The sequence below is a fragment of the Dasypus novemcinctus genome, chromosome 19 (genome assembly GCF_030445035.2).
Source record: "Dasypus novemcinctus isolate mDasNov1 chromosome 19, mDasNov1.1.hap2, whole genome shotgun sequence".
Lineage (NCBI taxonomy): Eukaryota > Metazoa > Chordata > Mammalia > Cingulata > Dasypodidae > Dasypus > Dasypus novemcinctus.
The window spans coordinates 29732770-29758740 of NC_080691.1; the positions used below are offsets into that span (position 1 = coordinate 29732770).

Here is a 25971-nt window from a genome sequence, read left to right on the forward strand (position 1 = left end):
AAAATCAGAGGGCTACAGGGGTCGGGCAGGGAACATATTTGAACAAAGCTGCTTGGCTGTAAGATAACAGGGAGCAGTGAGGACTGTGGTGAGTGGGAAAACACAGTTAATGGGGGGCGGCAGCCATTCCACTCGGGCCATTGTTACCGTTTAAAACATATGACCCATGTTTTAAGAGAATTTGTAAGCCTGGGTTTTTATGTAAAATCTCCTGATTTTTAGATGTTTGCAACTAGTTCACATTGTTTAAACATGTAGTGAGGTCCCCAAACAAAACAACAACAACAAAAGCAACCCCACATCTTAGCAGCCTGGGTACCACCTACTTTGCTTTCTCCAGTGCACAGTTTGACTTTCAAAGATCAGCTGCCGCATGAGAACTCCATCCAAGAAGTTCTTCAAGGGATCCAGAAGTCTTTATACAGGGGCCCTTTCTCCATTCTTAATAGAAATGTTTCTGTTTGGAGAGGAGAAGCATTTATGTGTGTGTACTTGTGATTGGGACTTTATTCCTAGTGATATAAGATGTGAATGGGAGGCGCCTCTCCATCCTTTCTTAAGAGGCACCCGCTCCACCAGGATTCAGATCCTAGCTCTACCACCCAGACCATCTGCGCAAGTTACTAAACTATCTGTGCCTCCATTTCCCACCTGTAAACTATCTGCGCCTCCATTTCCCCATCTGGATGCTCAGGTTTCTTTTAGATATATTTTCTTCCATGTCATCAAAGAATGCAAAAAGCTTTCCAGAGTTGGAATCCCATGGAGAAATTAAAAATTTAAAGGCTTTTTCACTTATATATGTGTGTGTGAGAGAGAAAGAGATGAACCAACCATTAGAGAATTAAATAAATTCTGTTAAGTCAAATAACAAGAAAGCCGGTCTCTCAGTGTAACCCAAGACTCTGCATTTTTCCAGTTCCAACTCACTCCTCCCACCTCCCAGGACCCGGATGCAAGTGGTTGACAGAGCACACAATCTCCTCCCTCCAAAGTCCAAGAGAAAGAATGCCCTCTGGGTGCTGTTCTCGGAGTGGTCGGTTTTCATTTACAACAGCCAGCTTGTCATCCAGATTCATTTCATCTAACTCAGTGCCAAGGAGGAGAGTAAAGTTACCGCACATACAGGGAGGCTCTTCTGCAACAATCTGAAATGCAGCAAGGACTTCCACAAGAGCCTGGGAAAATCTGACTGGAAAGGACACAAAGCTGGGAGGGGTGGGGGGAAGCCTTGAGTTTTTTGTGTTTCAAGTCCTTTGAAAATAATGTCCAAAGGAAACTTGCCTTCTAAAAATTTTAAAGTGCCTGCCTTTTAAAAAATTATTCTTTATCCTTAGCAAGAAAACTGCAACCAATCTCTTCTTCCCCAAATGGTTAAAATCCCAGATATTCTACATTCTTGGAACAGTCTCGGCTCATGATAGTCAGTACCCAAACTCATCAAAAGGTCTCATTCATCCTAATTTTACAGGATATATGTAAGCCACTTGGTGGATGGGGCAAAGAGTGCCAGGGTTTCACGACACTGAATCCGTAAGAGCCAGGAATTACTGAACTGAGATATTCAACAGCTTTGGATCGAATGCTGCGTGGACAGAAGTGTTCTGCTACAGGAGGAATGAGAAACTTGTGGACTCGTGATATCAGAAAATTCTCTGCATTCAAGTTACTAGGGAAGGTGGAGAAATGGGTCAGAGGAGAAATGTTTGTCTAGCATAGCAATCTATTTATCAATCCTAATAATTCAAGTCCCCAGCCTAAGCCGACATATCTGCAGTTAAACTCTTGAGGATTCACGTAAGGTTAGGATTATTCTAGTCCTCGTTTCTCAAAGCTGGGATCTCAAGGCCACTTGCAAAAGAATCATTTGGAATGCTTGTGAAAATGTAGATTCCTGGGCCCCACTCAAGACCTGCTGAGTCAGAATCACAGGAAGTGGGGCCCTGAAATATGCATTTTCTCAAACACCCTTCCCTTGCAAAAGGAAAAAAAAAAAAGATTCTTAAGTCTTCTAAAGTTGCAGAATCAGTGTTCTTAAGGCCTTGCATTTATTTGAGCACATCCTTACCTGTATGGATGTGCAACCCAAAAAGACCCTGTTTATATCCCTAAGATACCCAGTCGAAGCTTCAGTCATTACTGCTATCCCCCACTCCCTGGAAAATTTACATACCCCCAAGTTTCCTCATTCCCCTTCCTCATAGTCAAGTTCATGGTCACATATCTGATGCCCAGGTGGGATTTCTTGGCTCCATGGAATTTAGTGGAACTTCTGTAGCAGCATAACCAGTTGACCCCGACATTGGATGTGAGCAAGACAACCATTCTCTACCACTCCATGGTTGAGCACCTGCTTCCCCTGTACAGGATCCCAAATTCGATCCCCAGTACCTCCTTTAAAAAAAAAAGATGCACAGCCTGACTCACATACTCACATTAAGGAAATGCAAATGAAAATTTGAAAGCACATTTCTCGTTAAGAGAAAACAGGCCCATTCTAACGTCCCTGGAGTGTAATCTGAATGTGAATTGGTGCATCCTCAATGGAGAGCAATTTGCAGATAGGGAATTTCTACATTAAAAAAAAAGTTCTCTACCACAAACATGACGAATGACTTTCTCACATGACAGTGGAGGTACCGTGGAGCTGCATCTTATTCAAGGGTTAGAGTCTAATGTCAGGGCATAAAGTGAACATTGAGTATAGTCAAAATTAACCTTGGAAGCATCCTCAAGAGGACGCCACGTTAGACACTCACACCAGCGTGCCCTTCAGTGTTGGAAGAGATTGCTGCTCGTTGGGCTGAACCCCGGCTGGAGAAGTTGGCTGCGCAGGGCTCGTGGCGTATGTTTCAGCACTGGGACCACGCTTCCAGCTCACGCAGAAGGCATCACGTGAGCATCAAGTGGCATGATGGCTGGAATCTCCAGCTCTGTCTGAATGGTTTTTTCTTTTCAAAGAACATGAATAGATGACTTTGTCAAAAGTTAAATACATACCATGTAGCTCCCCTGAACTCTCATCTCTGAGTGGCCTCGCGAGTACATCATTAGCCAGGCACACACACCACCTTGTAAGAAAAGTGTTTGCTTGCCATTCTTGTCCTCAAGAGTCTTCATGTTATAAGGTTTCCCTTAAGAAAGTATATGACCTCTAAACGCAGTTAGGAGTCCCTCAGGTATGTCCTAATAGCAGATGTGACTCCATTCTGCACTGGAAAGCCTCTCTCTCCCAAACAAATGGAAATGGGTCATTCTCTCAAAATGCCTTCAGTTATATTAGGAATGGAAGTCAGATACCCTTTGAGGAGGGCAATAAACAAGAACTTGGCTTTTTACAAAAACCTAAAAGCAAATTCATCTCTGAATTATTGTCTGGTATAAAGCTTCCTGGGGATTATTTTTCAAAAATGTGTCTTGAGAGATCTGTGGTCCCATGATGAAAAATGGGGAATATTATATATACCCATTTCCAGAAGGTCAGGTAAGTTGAGGTAGAGATCATCAAATCGAAGTCCACAGCAACAACGGAAAGATTTTTACTTTGAAAAGGATGTAAACTGGTGGGACACTGATGAAGCAATCCAAATAAACAGATGTCAGAGATGTTCAACCTCACCTGTAACCAAGGAAATGCAAATTAAAGCAACAATAAAATATGTTTTTTTTTGTCTACCGCATTGAAACAATTACAAAAGTGGTTGGCCAGGGTGTGAAGAAATGGATACTAAACTGTTGGTAGAAAAGCAAATTGGGGCAGTGTTTTGGGAGAGCCATTTAGAAAGATCTGTTAGACATGAAAATCTGTGTATCAGCCAAACCCTAGATATAGGTGCACATTAGGATCTTTTACATGGATGACCCTGGAGGACATTATGTTGAGCAAAGCAAGCTGGACACAAAAGGAAAAATAACTGTATGATTGTGTTACTATGAACCAAATATATTGTGTAACATATTGTGTGATTTAAAAAGATTTTTATATGTATCCAGTAGGGGAAAAAAAAAAGAAGCTCTTGGGGAACTTTAAAAAACTACGATACTGAAAAAAACACCAATGCCCCAGGCCCACTCTGGGCCAATTAAGCGAGAAGCTCCAGCCACCGGGTGGGCGCTGTATGCGTTAGAGCTGTGCTAGCGTACAGCCAGGGTTGGGAGCCACAGGGGTACAGCAGTGCTCGCTGCAGCTCTGTTTGAAATAGGGTCAATCATGAAACAACCTAAATGTCCATCAATGGGAGAACGGGCAAACAAGCAGTGGTTTAGTTGTAGGTTGGAATGCTACACTGCAGTTTAAATATGGAAATACCTTCCTTATTCTGGCTTTACAAGGCCCTGCGTGGCCTGCTTGCGCCTCTTCATCCTCATCTCCCCGTCACTCCCTCCACTGCAGCCACACTGAGAGATTCCTCTTTCTTCTCTGAGCAACACAAGCAATGCCCGTGCCGCAGGGCCTTTGCACTTGCAGTTTTCTCTGCCTAGAACTCTTTTCCTCCTGATATCCACACAGTTTGTTCCTGACTCTCCTGCAGGTGCTGGCTCATATATTACCTTAGCAAGGAGGCTGTCCCTGACCAACTCTCAAAATAGCACCCACCCTCCCTCCCTCTGTCCCCTTATCCAACTTTACTTTTCTTCTTGGTACTTATCACTCCCTGACACATATAGGTTTATGGTCTGTTTGCCCCTAACGGAATGAAAACTCCAGGAACATCCTCATTTCTGTCACAGCCTGAAACATTTGAACTGGGCATTTAAGAGTGCCTGCTTTGAAGCTAGACTGTTGGAGTTGAAATTCAGGTTCTACCTCTAAGTAACTGTGACCTTGGGCATGTCTTATAAACAAACTGCACCTCAGTTTCTCACCTACAAAATGGGGGTGATCGTAGTACCTGCCTCGTAGGCTGGCTGTGAAGGTTAAATTGAGTTAATATATGTGAAGTCCAGTGCCTGGCACACTGCACTCACTACAGAACCATTGGCTGCTTGTGTGGTTTTTTTCTTTATCTCCAGCACCTCAAACAGTATCTCACATGTAGCAGGTGCTAATAAACATTTGTTGAATAGACGAACAAGTAAGTGTTTTAAAAATTGCAGAACAATATGGACAGCATAATCCCATTTGCGTAAAAAAAAAAAAAGCACCTCCACACCTGCACAATAAATATATAATCTCTAAGTGCATATTCGTGTATTTAAATAGAAAGAAAAGTGCCTGGAAGGATGTACGCCAAACTGCTAATCATGCTACTAACCCTTTGGGGAGGAGAATGAGATTCAGAAATGCTCCAGAGGCGTTTTTGGCTGCATCTGTATCCGTTGATGTTTTTGCACGTGCCATGTGAAGCAACTATATTTTACAAATAAAATGTATTGTCCACAAGGAATCCTGTGCTGGGAGTCAAAGGTATGTAGACTTGCGGGTCCGTTTCAGCGCTTGTTAAACCGAGCGATGGGCATTAAATAAGGAAGCCGTCCAGCCAAGACGGTGAGCCACGGCGACGCAGTCACGCTGCCTGTGCCCCTTTCTCACTGTCCGTTTGTACCACACAGAGCGTGAGGAGCCGGCGGTCAGCGTGGAGCACGGACCTCGTCGCACACGCCCCAAAGGAGTTTCTGAGGAATGGATCCTTGACTTCAGACTGTGAGATCCTGTCCTCCGGGACTCTCCAGAGGCAGGTCCCTGGCAAACCAACAAACAAGTCCAAAATTTAGGGAAGCCGAGCATCCTGGCCTGATCAGCCAGTCATTGATTTGTAAAGTTAGAAAGAAAAAAAAAAGAAACCTCAGCGTGTCTGATTAGCGCGTGCCGTCGTGTCCACTCCTCTTCTCCAAAGATGAGCCTCCAGCAATCTCCTTGCTTTTAAGTGGGCAGGAGGGGACCGTTGGGATGTCGGGGAAGAGGGAGGTTTCTAGGAAGAGTAACGGATGCTGGTGTCAGCAGTCCGAGCGCAAACATTTGCAGCATGTTAAAAGTTGTCTGAAATAGTTGTGACTCTGTGGGACTTTTTTCCCTTTTTATTTTTACATGCTGTGGCTTCGCTCCAATCCATCTGCCCCGAGTTCACCCATCTGGCCTTCAAGGCCTCACGCCAGGGCTTCCTGGTCTTTGGTCTTGGTCCTGACTTCTCCTGAATGTGCTGTCCCTTCGCTTGCGGCCGCCATTGGCAACTTGACCACTCCTCACTCTTCACTCCGACCCCGAGCATATTTAGTGATCAATTCTAGGTACAGGAGCACCTTTTCCATCCCATTTTAGGGACTAAACTGGCTGTGGTTTTTGGAATGTGCTTTTCTTCAATTTTTTAAAAATCAAGTCTCAGGCAAGATCTTGGTTTTCCTGGATGCCACCTGAAAATGCCACCCATCCTATTTATTTTCTGTCCATTGTAAAGCTGTTAGGTGTGAATGTACTGGTTTAATGCTGCCATTATTCTACCTGCTAAGCCAGCGTCTCCTGCAGCATGAGGTGTGTGCCACTGGTGGTACACAAGATCACTGTACATAGTTCTCAGACACACCGTTAGCGAACACTGAATCCCAAAGAAAGTTTTCCCCTCTTCTAATCTTTTTCAATCCTGACTCCAACAAGGAGAAAAAAAACCTCTTTATACCTTTCTGAAATTAGGGCTCTTTTCCCTTTTTAACTAAGAAAGAGCAGGCCTCAGGTTCAGAGCCCTCAGTTTAATAGAATGTCATCACATTGTTTTGTTTTCATGTATTAATTTTATGTATTACCTTCCATGAGTGGCTTTCCACCTAAGGATGTGATCGAGCATTCCTTCTCAAATAAATTTATTTAAGAAAAGTTAAGTGGACTTAAAAATAGCATGGCAAACATGACAGGTGCAAGAAAAGACTCACCCTTAATAATGTAACCAGCTGTTTTAAGCAAAAGAGAAGGTAGCTTGTTCTAATTGAATGCCCAAGAGGTTGAGAGTCACACCTGGGTTCCGATCCCTTTCCTGCCACTAATTAGCTCTGCAAGCTGATTTTAGGCCAGTCAGCCTCAGCACACCTCAAATATCTTCATCTGGAAAATGGAGATTAGAATGCCTGCTACTTACCTCACAGTATCAATGTTGAGAATTTGTTGCCAGAGTAAATATAAATGCTCCTGGGGGTGGTAGTGGAATTCTAAGTGCTATTCAAAATGCAAACCATAGTTCTTCGTACTATTATAAATCTCAGGCATTTAATTAAAATACCGGACCCTAACCAAAAAGAAAAGAAAAGATGGACATCAGATTCCACCTGTCATGTCAGCAAGATATCCATCCTGAGCCAGCACTTGCCTGTCCCAGGAGGACACGTGAATCAGAGAGAGATTCTCAGCACTCAGAGGTACTAGCGCCAGCCCAGCATGTTGGACACTGATTTCTGTTTCTGACCTCTTGTTTTGTTTGCATTTAGGTCTGTTGTCTTTTACCCAAATCAAATGAAAGTGCTGCTGAGAAACAGAATAAAAATGATTTTAAGCAAGCCTGTTTACCACGGTGTTGTAAATTGTGTTTTCTTGGGGTTCCCGACCTTCTCCGGGATGCCCATAACGACAATGTGCTCACCCCGCGAAGCCTTCCCCAGTAGGGAAAACCATAGAGAGGTGGTGGGTGTGGCTAGAGAGGTGGAGAGGAAGGGGAGTCTGCGAGATGGGTGACTAGAGAGGCGGCAACGCTGAAGTAAATTCCAGTTTGGAATGCCGTTTTTGAAGGCACTGATAATGTTGGCCCCATTAAAATCAAAATAAAATAAGGATGGAGAAATTCAGTCACTAAATACAATCCTTCAAGTAAAGAGGGGGTCTAGCAGAGAGCTTGAAACTTGAGAAAGAGGAGTGAAGCCTTCTCTAGGATTTTCTGCGAGGTCTCTGCTCCACAGAGTGGAGGAAGGCTCTACGCCAGTGGAACGGGAGCAAAAAGTAGAGTTTGCTGGCACATATAACTAAAAATTCTAGAAATAGCTTCAGGTGTGGCTGAATCATGGTGCTTTGTGTTACTGAGAACATGTTCCTCTCCATTGCTGGGCTCCAATTTTCTCTTAGTTTTTTCTTCATAGTTGCAAGATGGCTGCCAACAACTCCTGCCTTCTATCAATTTAGCAATGCTTCTGAAAATTAAGTGCTTCTTCCGTAATAGCTCCAGGAAAAAAAAAAAAAGCATGGTGTTCCAACCAACTCCTGAAGGGCACCAGTCACTTGGCATGGAACCAGACATGAGCTTTATTGGGAATAATAGGAAAGATTCTCTGGTGGCAGCAAGCCGGATAATGAAGATAGTGCTACACAAAGAGGCAGGACAATGAGGAGCCATAGAAAGGGTCTCAGAACAAAGACATTTCATAAGAGAGTTTCTGCTGGGCTCCCGTGAAGCACATAAATGGAATCTAGCGATGTTATTGTAGGAAGGAAGTGTACAGCCTGGAGAAAAGTACAGTGTAGGACACCATCTGTACATTGTTTCTCTTGAGGAGGTCTTTACATTTTAATTGGTGTCCTGGAGCATGCAGGCAGCGCCGCTGCAGGCTGTTTCCCTTGGGGGATGGGGGAGCCAGGACCCTGGGCCCACTGGACCCCCCTCCTCCCCGCCTCACAATTGAGTGGGAATAGGAACCAACCAATCAGAATGGAGGCCAGCCATTAACAAACAGGTGTGGCCATCCTACCAGGATGAATGGATACTGGCCAGGGCTGTTGCAGTGCCCTCTTTGGCCAGGCCTGAGTCACGATCTGGCAACGGGAGCCGAGGTTGAGGTCAGCTCCACCCAGATTTTATGGGCTGAGAGTGTGGGAAGAGCGGTTCCCCCCAAAGGAAAACCAAAGTGCTTTTACCAGAAGAAGACGAAACAGATACTGGACAAACAACCTCTGTCCACATCAAACATGCTGCTGCTTACTATTCCTTTCACAAGCAGGACAAAAATAATCTATAGCTTTGCAAGCAATTTCCCCATTATGTTGTCACTCTCAGACTTTTCCTCATTTGACCAATACTTACTAAGTGTCTGTTTTACCATAGGAGCCGGACTAGCTTTGCAAATTCAGATAACATTAAGTGAGATCCCCCTCCCCCATGCCCACCCCTCTAGTGGGGGAAGCAAGCTTGCACACAGACAATTGGAAGGAGAGGTGAGTCCTAAGACTGTAGCATAAACAAAGTGTTAGGAGCTCACAGAAGAGGCAGTGCTGGCTGCATCAGAGGGAGGAATGCACAGGGAGCAGATGTCCCTGTCCCCACTGCTCTTTGCATCACTCAGGCTGATGTCACTGCAGCTCTTGAATTTGTCTTGTCTTTGCTCACAAGTTATGGGCAGAAGCAGATGCAGGCATAAAATCGCTGGCCTCAGCTCCTGGATCAGCAAATTATCTTTGGCTTACACCAGGACAGCTGCATTCAGCAAAACAGCACTGTGCATGTATCTTGATACGTAATTCTAGATCCGGGTTTCTAAATATAAGAGACAGTTTTGGACCACTGATTACAAGAAAAAAAGAAGAAGAAGAAGAGGAAGAAGATGTTTTTCTGAGTCAGTGTCCACATTCATAAGTTAATACCAGACCTGAAAAAATACCAGTGGATTTTGAATATGGGAGCTTGGGGAGTTACCCTATAAAAATCAGTTCCAGAATCAGGATATGCTGAATTGAGACTTTGGCAGATACAGAGATACACGCATACTACCCAGGCATCATCCCACATTGCTGGAGAAGCCACACAAAGAATCAGTTCCCTTTCCAATAGAGATTTACTTCCCAGGAGCCAGGAGAGGAAAGGACAAAGTTGCCTTTGTGCATTTTTTTCTGTTCGGCATTGAAGTTGCATTTATATACCTGTTCAAAACCTCAGACGAGCTGCAGAGTCATATTTGCCAAGGTCTAGTTACAGCTTCTGTCCCTCTTCCGGTCAAAGTGTAGACTTGCCCAGTTGACACACATACACTGGTTCACTGAGGTGTCCTGCCATTTTGGTTTCCCCAAACCTTCTGCTCCTGGCACCTCCACCAAATGTTTATTCCCCCCAGTGAAGTGGAATCTCTTGTATGGGAACTAGTTGTGCTTTAGAGGAACGTGAAAGTTCCTGGTAACAAATAGCCTGATGATTAGCATGAAAGAAGACCTCACCCAACTCCCAACACCTAGTCGCTATCCAATCAAAATTTGTTGAGCCATTACCCGATGCTTGCTTGTCCAAATTCTAATAGCCACCTTGAAGCTCTCCTTGTGTACTAGTTTCCAGTTGTTGCTGCAACAAATTTCTGCAAACATAGTGACTTAAAGCAATCCAAATTTATTATCTTATAACTCTGGAGTTAGGAATTCCAAAATGGGTTTTAGCTGAGCTAAAATCAAAGTAGCAGCAGGGTTGTGTTCCTTCTGGAGGCTGTAGAGAAAAATCCATTTTCTTGCCTTTTCAGTTTCATAGCTCTGATTCTTACTCTTCTGCCTATCTCTTTCCCTCTTTAAGGACCTTTGTGATGACACTGGGCCCACTTGGATAATCCAGCATAATCTCCTTACGTTCCTGTCCTTCCTGTCGGCCGATTAGCAGCTTTAATCCCATCTGCTACCATAACACCCCTTTGCCACATAACACAGCATATTTACAGGTTTGTGGGACTGGGATAGAGGCCTCTTTGGGGGCCAGTCTTCTGCCTGCCACACATTCATCCCCTTCCAACATACCCACACAGCAGCCAGAGTGACCTCAAAACCTAACTTGAACCACATCATTCCTCTGCTTAAACACAAACCCCCCCACCAAATGGCCTCCCAATGTAATTAATTAAACCCCAAACATTGAACCAGAAAGCCACACGTGACCAGACCCCCAGCTACCTCGCAGGCCTCCACCACTCTCCCTCTCCCTTTCTCTGCTGTAGCCCCACCCTGGCCTTGCTATGCCCCAAACATGCCAAGGTCGATCCTGCCTCAAGGCCATTCTTTTTGTGCTGCTTCCTGCCCTCTTTTTTCTGTATAATAACTATTTATAGAGAAGTTTCAGATTGCATGAAAGTTACGTTGAAAGTATAGGGAATTCCCATATACCCCACCCCTTCTCCCTGCCACATTTTCCCCCATCAATAACATCTCACATCATTTTGGTTTATTTGTTACACTTGATGAACAAATATTGAAGCTTTACTGCTAACCAAGGTCTATAACTTATATTATGGTCTACACTTTTCCCTATTAAGTTTTATAGAATTTGACAAAATGTGTAATGGCCTGTATCCATCATTACAATATCAGGCAGAACAATTCCAATGCCCTAAAAATGCCGTATGTTCACCTATTCTTTCCACCACCTCCCCACAGAACCTTGGTAGCCAGTATCTTTATACCAGTGTTACAAGTTCTTCCATTACAACAATAATAATAGATCTGCTTTGGTCCACGGTTGCATTCCCCGCTTATGTTGGTTCATTCTTCCTCAATCTTGAGGATTTGGGGATGGTGATGCCCGCTCTGCTTCCGATTGAGAAAGGAGTTAGACCTTGTGGGGCAGATGGAAGGAATTGTTTTGCTTGCAGTTGCAACAACTCTTTGCTTTCTGGCATGGGGGTTGGTATCATTTTGTTAGTTGTCCTGGGCAAGTCCGATGAACTGGAGAGTAGGTGTTGGCTGCAACTCTGCTGAGATTCAGGGCTCATCTGGCATGTGAACAGACCAAAGATTTAAGTCTCTGAGGCATACAGTGAACAGATATAGTGCTAATTATAGGCTCAAATAAAAGGGGTAGAAGAATCATGTAGGAAAATTATGAATGAGTCTAGCTCTGTTTCATTGGGGAGATAGATGATCACATATTCCAAGGTAAGGTCCCCTGACAGGGTGTGGAATTCATGGGGTTGTGTGCCTTGCCTGTAGTGTCCAGATGTTCCTAAAACCCTCCTAACGCCATTTCCTGGATTGTCACACAGCTGGCTCCTCCTCCTCCAGGTCCCAGCTCCTGGGAGAGCCAACCCCCCTATCCAAGGAAGCTTCTCCATCCCCAGTCACTCACTGTCACATTGCCCTGTTCTATTTCTTTCATAGAACCTGTGATTTTCTTGTTTATTTATCCATTTACATGTTCATCGTCCATCTGCTCCCATTACAAAGTCAGCATCAAGGGGACAGTGACTTAAGCTGTCTTGTTCACTAACCCCTGGCACCTAGAATAGGGAGTTGCCCATGGCAGATGCTCTGTAAGTATTTGTGGAGTGAGTAGAAAGGTTGTGCCCCTCCCCTAGCCAATGTCCACTCCTCCTCCTTTGTCTCAGATTGTATGCCTCTTCTTCAGGGAAGCCTTCTCGGCCTCACCATCTCTTCAAGAACGTCAGGATCTCCCTCGCCTGTGTTCCCACCGCTCTGTAATTTTAAGCTCTCGTTGCAATGGTAGAGTTAGTAATCAATTGTGAAAATTTAATTTAATGTGATCTATTTATCTTTTTTTAGAAAAAGACCAAAAAAATTTTTTTTTATTTCATTTAATATCTGTCTCCCCCCTTGAACTATGAAGCGAATGAGGACAAGGACCAGGTCCATCTTTTTGCCTCTGTATTCCTGATACCTAGCTAAATGCCAGGCACACAGAAGGCTTTCAAGCGTATTTGTTTAAATGAATGAATGAATGAATGAATGAGCAAAGATGTAAAGGCAGGGAGAAACAGAAAAGGAGAACTGAGCCAAAGGTTGTTCCCATCACCCTGACTTTTGTCCCCCCTCCCCCTCGCGGCTTGCTTGTTGTTTTGCTCTCTGTGTCCATTCGCTGCGCGCTCTTCTGTTTTTACTTGTCTCCCTTTTCGTTGTTGCGTCACCTTGTGAGTCGGCTCTCCGCGGCGTCTGCGGGCCAGATGGCGCTCCGCGGCGCCTGGGCGGGTGGCTCTCCACAGCATGCGGGCAAGCCTGCCTTCACAAGGAGGCCGCGGGACACAAGCCCAGAGCCTCCCATGTGGTAGACGGGAGCCCAACTGCTTAAGCCACAGCCGCTTCCCCTGACTTTACTTTTACAAAGGTGTCTGCCCGATGTTAACCTGGATTTTGAAACAAGATACAACTCACCAAGGACTTGGCTGAAAATCCTGTCCAAAAACATTCTCATTTATTCATTAATTTTTTTTTTACCACTTATCGTGATGGTTCTGAAAAAACCGTCTATACCTAAAAGCCATTTCAAGAAGATAGGGACCCAAAAGAACCCCAGCCTGCATGGGTGTCACTTCCCCAAGGTCTCCTTTGAGGCTGGACTGCCCCCTAGTGGAGACAATGGGCAAAGGCATTTTGGGGAATTCACTTTGATGAAATGGCATGTTTCTCTCACCTTAATTATCCTCTGTGTTCGTGTAATGAGAGCCAGAAACAACCTGGAGGGAAATCGCACAACTTAAGCAGCAACAGGTTCCAGAGTGACCATCCTTCAAAACCACCGAAACTGAGCTAATGCTTTCTGAGTTCTTACTTTGTGCCAGATACTGCGCAAGAACCAACTGAGAAAGGTACTATTTATTGTGTACTTTTGATAAACAAGGGAACTGAGGCATGGAAACGTTAATTAATTGTCCAAGGGCCCATAGCTAGAAAACAATAGAACCAGGATTTGAATCAGGGGAGGCTGGCTCCAGAGCCTCAGGTTCTCATGGTTACAGTACTGGCCAGTAGTCACGAGTTCAGCATGTCAAAGGACAGTGTGCTGCTTCTGTCCCAGATTCTGGGGTGATTTTCTGGGTGGCTCACTCTAGGACTCAGTTCTGATCAGGAATTTCTCAAAAGTGATGTAGATACAATTACATCTCTGTGCCTTAGAAATGCCAAAGGTGTATAGGATAGTGAAACGCCTAGCGACTCTTGGAGGGCGATGGACGGCTTATCCTTCAGCCTGACTGCTAGAAGTTTGCAATAATTAACAAGCTGTAGCTCAGTTTCCCCTGATATGCAGTGGGGAAAGGCTAACCCCATCCCCCATAAGCCCACGTGTCCAAGGGCATGGCTCTTCTCCACAGGCTAAAAAAAGAAACCACATAGGACGGGAGTAAAGGGAAATGGAGACCTTTCCTACCTACATATCGGAAGGAGATAAAATTCCTACAGAACAAAGAAACATCTGCTCCTGCAGTATCCCAAGAAACTATAACTCCCTAACCCACTATCCTCTAGTCACTATCAGGGAAAGTTTTTACCTCTAGGGCTTCCTATAGGTCCCTGCACCTCACTTGGACCCTCAACCCCTTCCCACCAACTATCATTTCCCCGCCTAGGAAAGTTCTGTATAAATTCAAATCTCCCCCTTCCAGGAGTGCGCTGAAGTCTCTCTTCAGACCCCCACCATGCTGGTGGGGGGGGCTGAAGTCTGTTCTTCAGACCCTCTCTGTTGGGAGAACTTCCCAATAAATCTTTCTTTGTCTATAGTCATTTCAGTCTTCGTGTCCCAGTAAGTGCTGTATTTTCTCCAACGCTGACTATTCTGTAATTCCATACGTAGCTCTTTTACCCCAAAGGAGTTGCTTAGCTGTTATTTTATAATTGTGGATATTTATAATAATAATAGTATGGCAAACATGGCAGTTTGTTATCTGCCCGGCATTGTGTGCTCTTCTGTATGTACTATCTCATTTAATTATCATTGGCAACTCTAGATATAAATACTATTATTTGGAAAGCAGATTTGGCTCAACTGATAGAGCATCCACTTACCACATGGGAGGTCCAGGGTTCAAACCCCGGGCCTCCTTGACCCATGTGGAGCTGGCCCATGTGCAGTGCTGATGTGCGCAAGGAGTGCCATGCCATGTAGGGGTGTCCCCCGCACAGGGGAGCCCCATGCGCAAGGAGTGCACCCCATAAGAAGAGCCGCCCAGTGCAAAAAAGTGCAGCCTGTCCAGGAGTGGTGCCACACACATGGAGAGCTGACACAGCAAGATGATGCAACAAAAAGAGACACAGATTCCCAGTGCTGCTGACAAGAATATAAGCGGACACAGAAGAACACACAGTGAATGCACAAAGAGAGCAGACAACTTGGGGCGGGGGGTGGGGGTAAGCGGAGCAGGGAATGGGAGAAAAATTTTTTTTTAATCTTAAAAAAAAAATTAAATAAATACTATTATTCACTCTTGCCTCTGAGGAAACTAAGGCACAGAGAACAGTTAAACAACTTAACCAAGGTCACACAATTAGCAAGTGTTAGGATTTGAGTCTAAAATCCATATTCCTAAACACTACGCTTAAATTATAAACTATTCTCATAGTTTAGTTTATAACAAAGAAATAGCAATAAAAACTAATTCTTAAAACTGGAAATTAAGCATGTAACAGAAGGAGATAACCTAATTGCCTATTACCCATTTCCTTAATTAGTTGCACACTTGACATAAATTTGTATGCACTGACCTTTGGGGACAGATTTCCATGAATTACAATTCATTTGCTGTTTGGAATCTTACCTGATATTCTCATCTCTACTTCTAAAATGTATTTTTTTTCTGCTAATGGATATCCATATGCAAAAACTTGAACCTCAACCCATACCTCCCACAATACATGAAAAATAACTCAAAATGGATCAGAGACCTAAATGTAAAACCTAAAATGATAAAACTTCCAAAGAAAACAGAGGTGAAAGTCTTTGTAACCTGGGGTTAAGGCTAAGCAAAGTTTTCTTAGATACAACACCAAGATCACAATCCATAAAAGAAAATTGGGTAAATTGTACATCATGAAACTTCTGATTATGGAAGATGCCATTAAGAGGATGCAAAGTTCCATCACAGACTAGAAGAAAATACTCGAAAGTCCATATCTGATAAAGGATGTGTATGTGACATACACAAAGAAATTGTAAAACACAAAAATAAGAAGCTGTATTAGTCAGCCAAAGGGGTGCTGATGCAAAATACCAGAAATTGGTTGGTTTTTATAAAGGATACTTATTTGGGGTAGAAGCTTACAGATACCAGGCCATAAAGCATAAGTTGCTTCCCTCACCAAAGTCTATTTTCACATGTTGGAGCAAGATGGTTGCCGACGTCTGCAATGGCTCAGGCTTCCTGGTTTCCTGCCTTCCAGGGTCTTGCTTCTCTCTGGGTTCACGGTTTCTCTCTTCCTAGGGCTTGCTTCTTCCTGGGCTCAGGGTTCCTCTCTTCCCAGGGCTTGCTTCTCTTTCCTTTGCATGCTGACTTCTGGGGCCCCAGCTTATGTCTTCAGCATCAAACTCCAGCATCAGAACTCCAACATCAGAAACCCCTCACCTCTGTTCTTCACCATGCCTTTTATCTGTGAGTCCCCACCCACCAAGGAGTATGGACTCAACACCCTAATCATAACTCAATCATGCCTAGGTACGGATCAGATTCCAAACATCATCCAATATCTATTTTTGGAATTCATAACCATTTCAAACTGCTACACAAGCAATCCAATAAGAAAATGGGCAAAAGACCTGAAAAGCAAATAAGCCCATGAAAATAAGCTTAACACCATTTGTCTTTTGGGAAGTACACATGACTTCCTCAATGAGATACCAGTAAAACTGCTGAAATTAAAATATTGCTTGAAAATATTTTTTAGAAAGCTGAAAATACCAGGTGCTAGCAAAGATACAGAGCGACTGGAACTCTCGTACATTACTTGTGGGGCTGCAATATGCCCCACCTGCTTTGGAAAACGCACTGGCAGTTTCTTGTAAAATTGCACGCACACTAACCATGTGACACAGAGCAATATCACTCCTAGGTATTTACACAGAGAATATGAAAACTTACGTTCACACAAAAACCTGTACGCAAATGTTCATAGTGGCCTGATACATAATCACCCAAAACTGGAAACAATCCAAATATCCTTCAGCTAGCAAATGGATAGACAAACTCTGGTACAGCCGTATAATTGAATAGTAATGAAAAGGAACCAACTGCTGATACATGCAATAACATGACTGAATTTCTAAAGCATTATGCTAAGTAAAAATAGCCAGATTAAAAAAGTTACGTACTGTCTAATTCCACTTACATGGCATTCCAGAAAAGGCAAAACTGTAGGGATGGAAAACAGATCCACGGTTGCCGGGGCTCTAGCAATGGGGGTATTTACAACAAAGGGGTATGAGGGGGTTTGAGGGCATGATGTAACTGTTCTCTATCTTTTTTTTTTTAAGATTCATTTTATTTATTTCTCCCCCCCACCCCTGTTGTCTGCTTTGTGTCCACTCATTGCGTGTTCTTCCATGTCTGCTTGCACCATAAGTGGCACCAGGAAATTGCATCTCTTTTTTTCATTGCATCATCTTGCTGCGTCAGCTCTCCCTGTGTGCTGTGCCACTCCTGGGCAGGCTGTACTTTTTTCATGTGGGGCAGCTCTCCTTGCAGGACACACTCCTTGTGCATGGGGTACCTCTATGTGGGGGCACTCCTGCGTGGCACAGCACTCCTTGCACACAGCAGCTCTGCATGTGGGCCAGCTCACCACATGGATCAGGAGGCCCTGGGTATCAAACCCTGGATCTCTCGTGTGGTAGGCAGATGCTCTATCAGGTGAGCCACATCCGCTTCCCTGTTCTATATCTTGATTGTGGTGGTTACACTAATGTATGTGCTTTTCTTTTTTTTTCCCCCAAAGATTTATTTTTTATTTATTTCTCTCCCCTTCCCCCTCCCCCCAGTTGTCTGCTCTCTGTGTCCATCTGCTGTGTGTTCTTCTGTGACCGCTTCTATCCTTATCAGCGGCACTGGGAATCTGTGTTTCTTTTTGTTGCATCATCTTGTGTCAGCTCTCCATTTGGGCGGCACCATTCCTGGGCAGGCTGAACTTTCTTTTTGTGCTGGGTGGCTCTCCTTATGGGGCGCACTCCTTGCCCATGGGGCTCCCCTATGCCGGGGACATCCCTGTGTGGCAAGGCACTCCTTGCGCGCATCAGCACTGCGCATGGCCAGCTCCACATGGGTCAAGGAGGCCCAGGGTTTGAACCGCGGACCTCCCATGTGGTAGGCGGACGCCCTAGCCATTGGGCCAAGTCCACTTCCTGTATGTGCTTTTCAAAACTCAAAGACCTGTCTTCCAAAAACAGTGAATTTTACCTCAATTAAAAACTGTATTAAACTTTACCTTTTCTTTCTTTTCTTAAATGCTTTAAGAGACAATTGACTGTTCAAATAAAAAATAGTAACAAAGCATTATGGAGTTTATTGCATATATCAAAGTAAAATACCTAGCAACAGCAGTACAAAAGTCTAAGGGGAAGGTAAATAGCAATATACTGTTGTAAGGTTTGTACATTATACATAAAGCAATATAATTTTATTTAAAGGTAGACTGTGACATATTAAGAATGCATATTATAAACCTTAGCGTAAACAACAAATACTAATACAAAAAGGTATATCTGAAAAGCGAATAGAGGAGATAGAATAAAATACTAAAAAATACTTATTTAGCCCAAAAGAAGACAGAAAAGGAGGAATAAAGAACTGAGGAAACAAATAAAAATCAATTAGTGGAATACAACTTGGTAATCAAAAGGAATGGGATACTCATACATATAAGAAGGATAAATCTCCAAAACACAGTGTCGACCGAAAGAAGCCAGCACAATAGAATGCATAGTGTGTGATTCCATTTGTATAAAGTTCTGGAATAAACAAACCCAATCTACGCTGATAGAAATCAGAACAGCAAGATCTTTTAAGAGGTGCCTAGGAAAAGGGCAGGAGGGAGCTTTCTGGAGTGATAATAAACATCCTATACTCTTTTTTTTTAAGATTTATTTATTTATTTCTCCCCCCCACCCTGCCCTTCCATTGTCTGCTCTCTGTGTCCATTTGCTGTGCATTCTTTGTGTGCTTGTCTTCTCTTTAGGCGGCTCTGGGAACCAATCCTGGGAAGTTCCAGAGTGGAAGAGAGGTGCTCAATCTCTTGCACCCCCTCAGCTTCCTGGTCTGCTGGGTCTCTTATTGTCTCTCCCTTGTGTCTCTTTTTGTTGCATCATTTTGCTGCGCCCGCTCTCCACGCGGGCCAGCACTCCTGCGCAGGCTAGCACTCTGCACAGGTCAGCTCACCGCTTGGACCAGCTACAGGCCAGGTCACCTCACCAGGAGGCCCCCAGAACCAAACCCTGCACATCCCATGTGGTAGGTGGGAGCCCAATCGCTTGAGCCACAGCTGCTTCCCAACATGCTATATCTTGATTGGATATTGACTACATGAGTTTATACATTTGTCAAAACTCATCAAGATATATTACAAATGTCTGTGTATTTTATTGTATGTAAATTGTACCTGAATTTTTAAAAAGAGCATTGGGAAAATAAAGATGGGTTAAATCAATGACAGTGCACCCCAGCTGCTCTGGTTTAGTATGGCGGTTAAGAGCATAGACTCGGGGTCAAATTTCCTGGCTCTAAATCCTGGCTCCCGCACGGACCAGCTGGTGACATTGGACAAGTCACTTACCCACTTTGTGCTTCAGTTTTCTCACGTCAAGGAAGATAATAAAAGTGGACACCTCTTAGAAATATTAAATGAGTTGAGGCAAGGGAAGTGCTTAGAACAATGCTGGTCATAGAGTAGGTGCTCAATAAATGTTAACTGTTATTTTTATGGAATCTGCAGTCATTTAACAAAAAACTGAGATAGATCTGTATGTGCTGACATGGAAAAATAGTAAGAAGTCCCAGTTGTGTCCATTCTTAAAAGGAGAGAGATATAAGCAAAAATTTTTTCTGCAAAGGTACACAAGAAATTCTCAACAGTGGTTATTTGGGGGAAAGGAATTAGGGATCTAGGAGAAGTTGTGAGGGAAACTGCTGTTTTCCATTTTATACCTCCTATATTGCTTGAACTTTTGTGGTTTTTTTACCATGTTTATTCATACTTAAAAACACATACGTTTAATTCTTTGAAAGGCTGTGGGAATATTTTCTTTGTTTTTTATTGTCACCTAGGGAAAGTTAGGGGTATCGACTGCCAGTTCCTGCCAAGATTATTTAATAAAGTGACCCTGCCTTCTGAATTTAGTATGTCACACCAAGCAAGTCACAGCCTATATATTATTCTGGGTTCTCCTAAGACCCTGTATTTGTTGCAGAACATGCACCCGCTGCAATTAAGTCTTTAATGAAATTTGCTGACTTTTCTTACCTTAATCGAGTTTGGTAACAATCAGAAACATGGACCTATCATTAGGAAAGCCAATAGATGTTAAAAAACAAACAAACAAAAAACCTAGTTTGATCTCTCTCACTGAATGGCCATTCCAGCTTTGTATTTATAATCTTCATCAGCCTGATAGATTAACCTGCCCAGAATTTATTTCACCCCTCCACCAATCCATGGTGCCTAAATTTCCTACATCAATCTGGTTGCCTGCTTTCAAAGGTTGATTCTAAGTCTTCCCGGCTGTGTGACCTTAAGCAAGCTGCTTCACGTCTCTGAGCCTCAGTTTCTTCATCTGTAAAATGCAAATGATAATAATAGTAGATAAGTCAAGGTGTTGCAGGGAGGATCCCACAGTTAATATATGTCAAACACAATGTCAGACACAAAATGAGAGCTTGATAAACAACTTCTACCGTTAACACCTACAACCTTCAAATCGCAGCTTGTCACTTCCTCCTGACTTGCCGCAATCTCCCTTGTGACATTCATTTCTCCTTCCTAGCATTTGTCACAGATGAGTGTTGGGTGATTGTCCAACTAATGCCTCTCTTACTAGATCATCAGTATTCCATGACCATTGCCTGGATCTGGTGTTGCCTAGCAGTCTGTCCCCAGTGTCTACCGCAATGCCTGGCAGATAGGGGTTTTGCCATAAATAATTATTGTTGAAGAGTGAATTGGGAAGCAGATTTGGCTCAATGGATAGAGCGGCTGCCTACCACATGGGAGGTCCAGGGTTCAAACCCAGGGCCTCCTTGACCCGTGTGATGAGCTGGCCCACATGCAGTGCTGATGTGCGCAAGGAGTGCCCTGCCACACAGGGGTGTCCCCTGCGTAGGGGAGCCCCATGCGCAAGGAGTGTGCCCTGTAAGGAGAGCTGCCCCATGGGAGAAAAACACAACCTGCCCAGGAATGGCGCGACACACACGGAGAGCTGACGCAGCAAGATGACACACACACAAAAAACGCAACAAAAAAAGATTCCCGGTGCCGCCAACAGAATACAAGCGGACACAGAGGAACACACAGCAAATGGACACAGAGCAGACAACTGGGCGGGGAGGGAAGAAATAAATAAAAAAGAAATCTTAAAAAAACTGATGAGCTGTGGGATGAGACACTTACATTAGGGGAGGTTGATGGTTTGCCAAAAATGAATTCAAAGAAGGATAAACTGTAGACCTCTTCCCATGTGTTTTATATTTTTTGGGGTGAAATTCACAAATCATAAAATTAACCATATTAAAGTGCACAGTTCAGTGGCATTCAGTACATTCACAATGTTGTGCAGCCACCACCTACATCAAGTTCCAAAAATTTTCATCATTCCAAAAGAAAATCCCTGACCCAAGAGACAGTCAGTCCCAATGCCCTCTTCCCCAGTCCCCGGCAGCCACCCATCTGCTTTCTATTTCTATGGATTTACCTATTCTAGTCCATAGAAGTGGAATCATACAATATGTTATTTTTTGTGCCTGATTTCTTCCGCTTAGCATAATGTTTTCAAGGTTCACTCCCATTGTACCATGTATCAGCATTCATTTCTTTTTACAGCAGAATCCTCTTCCATGGTTCAAATATAGCACATTTCATTTATCCATTCATCTGTTGGTAGACATTTGGGTCGTTTCACCATTCGGCTGTTGTGAATAGGGCTCAACAACTCCATGCTGTGTCTGATCAGGAAGACGGAAACACAGCAAGGCCCAGGACCGCAAACCAGGACCCTATCTTCTTCTATAATCCAGCAAGGCATTTCACCTCCTGTCTGTAAGCCAAGGCATTGAACTAGGATTTTAGTGCAAGCAGTTTCTTTGAGGGGTGATTCCAAGTAGTTTATTTGGGAGATGATCCCAAAACATGATAAGGAAAATGCACAATAAATTCAATGTGCATTTGTGATCAAGTCAATGCTTTGGGAAACTGGGTTCATTGCCAGTGGGACCCTCCTTGACAACGCATGGAGCACATCTTAGAGTTGGCCAACCCAAGAGGCAAGGAACCTGGGGTATTTATCTGCTGACTACTGTCTGCCGCTGGCTGCAGGCTGCTCTCTGGGTGTCCACTCCCTGGCCCTTCTGGCCTTCCCTTGTGAAGTCCAAGCACATTCCAGAAAGCTCTCAGGCAGAGCCACACTTGCTCACAGCAGGAAGCTTGTAAGCACGCACGGAGGTATGTGTGCACACGGGTATGGCAGTCCCCAACAGTACACATTATAGTGACCGCCAGACCCCTTGGAGCTTCCATTTTAAGGAAAAGGAGATAAATAAAGGCTTGCTCTTCTTTTTTCACCTAAGTTGAGTCTTTGTCTGAATACTGCTTTAATCTGTCGGTTGTCCTCTTGGTGGGGTGGAGAATGCCCCACCAAGAATCCTTTCTCCTCTATTCCTTCCTTTAAAGCTTCTTAAAAGAGGACAGATTCAGGGTGAATTTTACTCTGACACGTGTGAACTTGAGCCAGGCACTGCTCTGCTCCAGATCTTCAGTATCCTCAGAAGTGAAGCTATTTCTTTTTAAATCGTTTTACTGAAAATAAAGCACATAAAAGAAATATATGGTCTTATATATTATTATGAATTATTCTAACCCCAAAACCCTATAATCACTGCCCAGACCAAAAAACAGAATTTGGCCAGATACTTCAGAAGCCCCATGGCAGCCACAAAATGAAGCTATTTGCCAATTAAGGTTCCTTCTCCACAAGTCTACACTTCTGAAATTTGCAGGTTTGTACTTCTATGATTAGCTGAGTTCAAAGACGCAGCCCAACCTCCAAATTCATGATAACATGTATAAATGCAGTAATCAAGTGAATCAGATAACATTGTTCCTGTGCATAAACCCTCCCCGAATTCCCACTGGCTAAAAATATAATCTATACTGCTCACCGGGACCACCAAGGCCCAAGAGGATCAAGCTCCCAAATACCTCTCCACCCACTTCCCTGCACACCACGTGCACCACGTAAATCACCTTTATGTCCCCAGCGCACGAAACATGTACCTACCTCAGGGCCTTTGCACTTGCCCTTCCCCTCTGCCGGTAATGCTCCCTCAAAGTCTTCTTGCTTCCCCTTGTCATTTACCATCTCAGCTCAACTGTCGCCTCAAGTGGCCCTCCCTGGCCACCGCATCTAATGTTGTTTCCCCAATCACCACTCTCTTATCACCTATTTCATTTTGTTTCCTTCATAGTAATGATCACTCGGTGAAATTATCCAGTTTATTTGTTTACTGTTTATATCTGTCTCCCACACAAGGCCCTTCAGCTTTGCAAAAGGACAAACACTGTCTTCCCTGTTACTCCTTTATCCCCAGTACCAAAATGAAGCCTAGCCTGTATCTACTCTCCATAAATATTTGCAGACCAAATGCTGTAGAAGGAACTCATTTTACTTCTATGCCAATGACATTGGTCTCTCAGTGGGGAGAGAACACAGAAAAGTTTAGCAGGAACAGACAGATAGGTCACCCAAACGTTGGCAGTGCTTTTTACATCGGCTAACCAAAATTCAGAAGACCTGGTAGAAATCCGGTTGGGCCAAATAAAAGTAACCCCCTAAACCTAGCCCGACAGCTCAGACACGGGAGGCATAAAGAAAATATGGTTGAACGACCAAATGTGAGGCTTCTCCTGACAGCTACTGATGTCCAGTGCCAGTTGTATGTCTGTAGACTTTGTCCTCTTGAGTACAAAGGCTTGCTTCTGTTCCCTGCTTTAACCCAGAGTCTAAGACAGCGCGTGGCTCACTTTTGGTTCTCAGTATTTCCTGAATAAAGGAGTGAACTGTGACCAGGAGGCTCATGCCCAGAGCCCTGGTGGTTGGTGGTTGAGGACAGTTCTTCAGTTTGCAGGCAGACCCAGTAGGGAGCAAGGTCTTCGTAAGAAGCACACCGTTTCCTTGGGTGTAACGGGTGCTTTTCTCCCTCAGGACTCTTCAGCAGCTCTAAATTCAGCACTGGGCGGTTGATTTAGTCAGGAATCTCTGCAGCCAAGTGGAAAGAAGTCAAGGGATTGCACAAGAAGACTCCCTAGTTGCTAAATAAATTTTCCTGCCCAGGAGCCCTCGGAAGGGGTGATTTAGCAATGACAGCCTGAGCCTGATGTATTTTCCCAGACAAAAATGAGAGGAAAAAGGGTCAAGATCAGTCAAAGCCTGCCCTGTGGGATTGACGATTGCTCTAGAAATAGTCTAGAAATGAGCCGGGGATCCCCTTTTGAGGGCGGGGCTCCTCTTTTTTCTTTTTCTTAAAATTGTATTTCTTAAATATAATTAATATTCACATGGAAATAAATTTTAACTATAAAATTCAATGAAGCGAAAAGTCTTCCAGATTCCCAATAGCTCTCCCTAGAAGCAAACATTTCCAGTTTTCTGTGTATTCTTCCAGAGACATTTTATGCCTCTCCCAGCAAATACATGTATATATTTTTTCTCTCTCTCCTCTGCCCCACCCCCAAAATGTTAGCTTGCTGTGATGTTCTGTTCTGAACCCTACTTTTCTTTTCCCTTAATGATATATCTTGGACATGGTACCATATTAGCCCATAAGGCAGGGGTTCTTACCAAGGGGTCCATGGAAAGATTTCAGCAGGTCCATGAGCTTGAACTGAAAATTCAAAAAAACATTATTCTTATAGGCATGCATTGGTATGATATATTTATTAAATAATACACTGTATAGTGTAGACTTAGTCAGAGATCTGTGATTTCCACCTGACTGGCAAAGGGGTCCATGGGAAAAAAAATGTTAAGAACCCTTGCTATAAAGAGCTTTCTCATATGCTGATGCTATATGGTTTGTCGTTGGGTGAATATGCCACGATTTATTTAACCACCTCTACTGGTGGACACTGAGGCTGTGGCCAGTTCTTCTCCTTATAAACGTTGCAGTGGATAACCTTGTCCAGTCATCATTTTACACATGCATGCATGTATCTGTAGGATAAATCCCTAGAAGTGGAATGACCGTGTCAAAAGGCGAGAACCTTTTACATTTGTCTAGAAATGCTCAACCTTTCCTTCGTTAAGTTATAGCAAATTACGTGCTCAGCAGCCTGGGGTGGAGGGTCATTGCTGGCTTCTAATTCAGCCTAAAAATTGGCGTCGTGGAGAAAGCTTGCGTTGAGATGGAAAAGAGCCAGACTTTGTACGGGCAGATCCACTGTGCAGGCTCAGCACAGCTAGTAGGGATCGACTGGTATCCTCCGTCAGGACTTGTGTACGTCCTCACCCCGGCCTGTGGGTGGGCTTCATGTGTAATAGGATCTTTGAAGGTCCTGTTAGGTAAGAGAAGGCCAGTACATCAGAGGGGTCTTAATCCAATATGACTGGAGTCCTTATAATCAGAAGAGACTTAGACACAGGAAGAGGAGACAGAAGGAGACAGATGACCAGGTGACCAAGGCAGAGATGGAGTTATGGGTCATCAGCAAGCTGCCACCAGAACGTTACAGTCTTTGAAGAAAGTGTGGCTTGTGAATACTTTTTGAGTTTGGACTTCTAACCTCCCAAACTATGAAACAATAAATTCCTGTTGTGGAAGCCAGCCAGTCTGTGGCATCAGTCACAGCAGTGCTGGCAAATCAAGATAACGACCTTTGATCACCCTCGTGGCTTCAGGCAAATGGTTTGACCTCTGGGCCTCAGACTCCTCCTTATATAAAATAAATGGGCAGTTGGTCCAGCAAGTGCAATTTAGATTCTGAGCCATCCATGAGAGTTGGCCCCTCCAAAACATTGTCCTTGCCCTTGCAGTCATAGCTTGAAGGATAAATGAGATTATTTTCTGACTCTGGGTGACATGTATGGACTTGAAAACCTGTTTCTCCCTGGGCTTAGAGCTGGG

The 25971-nt window shown here is 43.9% G+C and overlaps 1 protein-coding gene across 2 annotated transcripts in view; it reads left to right on the plus strand.

Moving 5' to 3' along the window:
- Positions 1-7483, plus strand: part of TMEM233 (transmembrane protein 233) — a 37110-nt gene extending 29627 nt beyond the window's left edge. The window contains exon 3 of one of the 2 annotated variants that reach the window (XM_023590579.3): positions 920-5222. In XM_023590579.3, coding sequence (XP_023446347.1) covers positions 920-1088 — 169 coding nt within the window. In that variant the 3' untranslated portion in view covers positions 1089-5222. Of the gene's footprint in view, positions 1-919; positions 5223-5553 lie in introns of those variants that run through there. The other variant, XM_004464680.2, reaches the window with a different exon arrangement.
- Positions 7484-25971: the final 18488 nt, after the last annotated feature.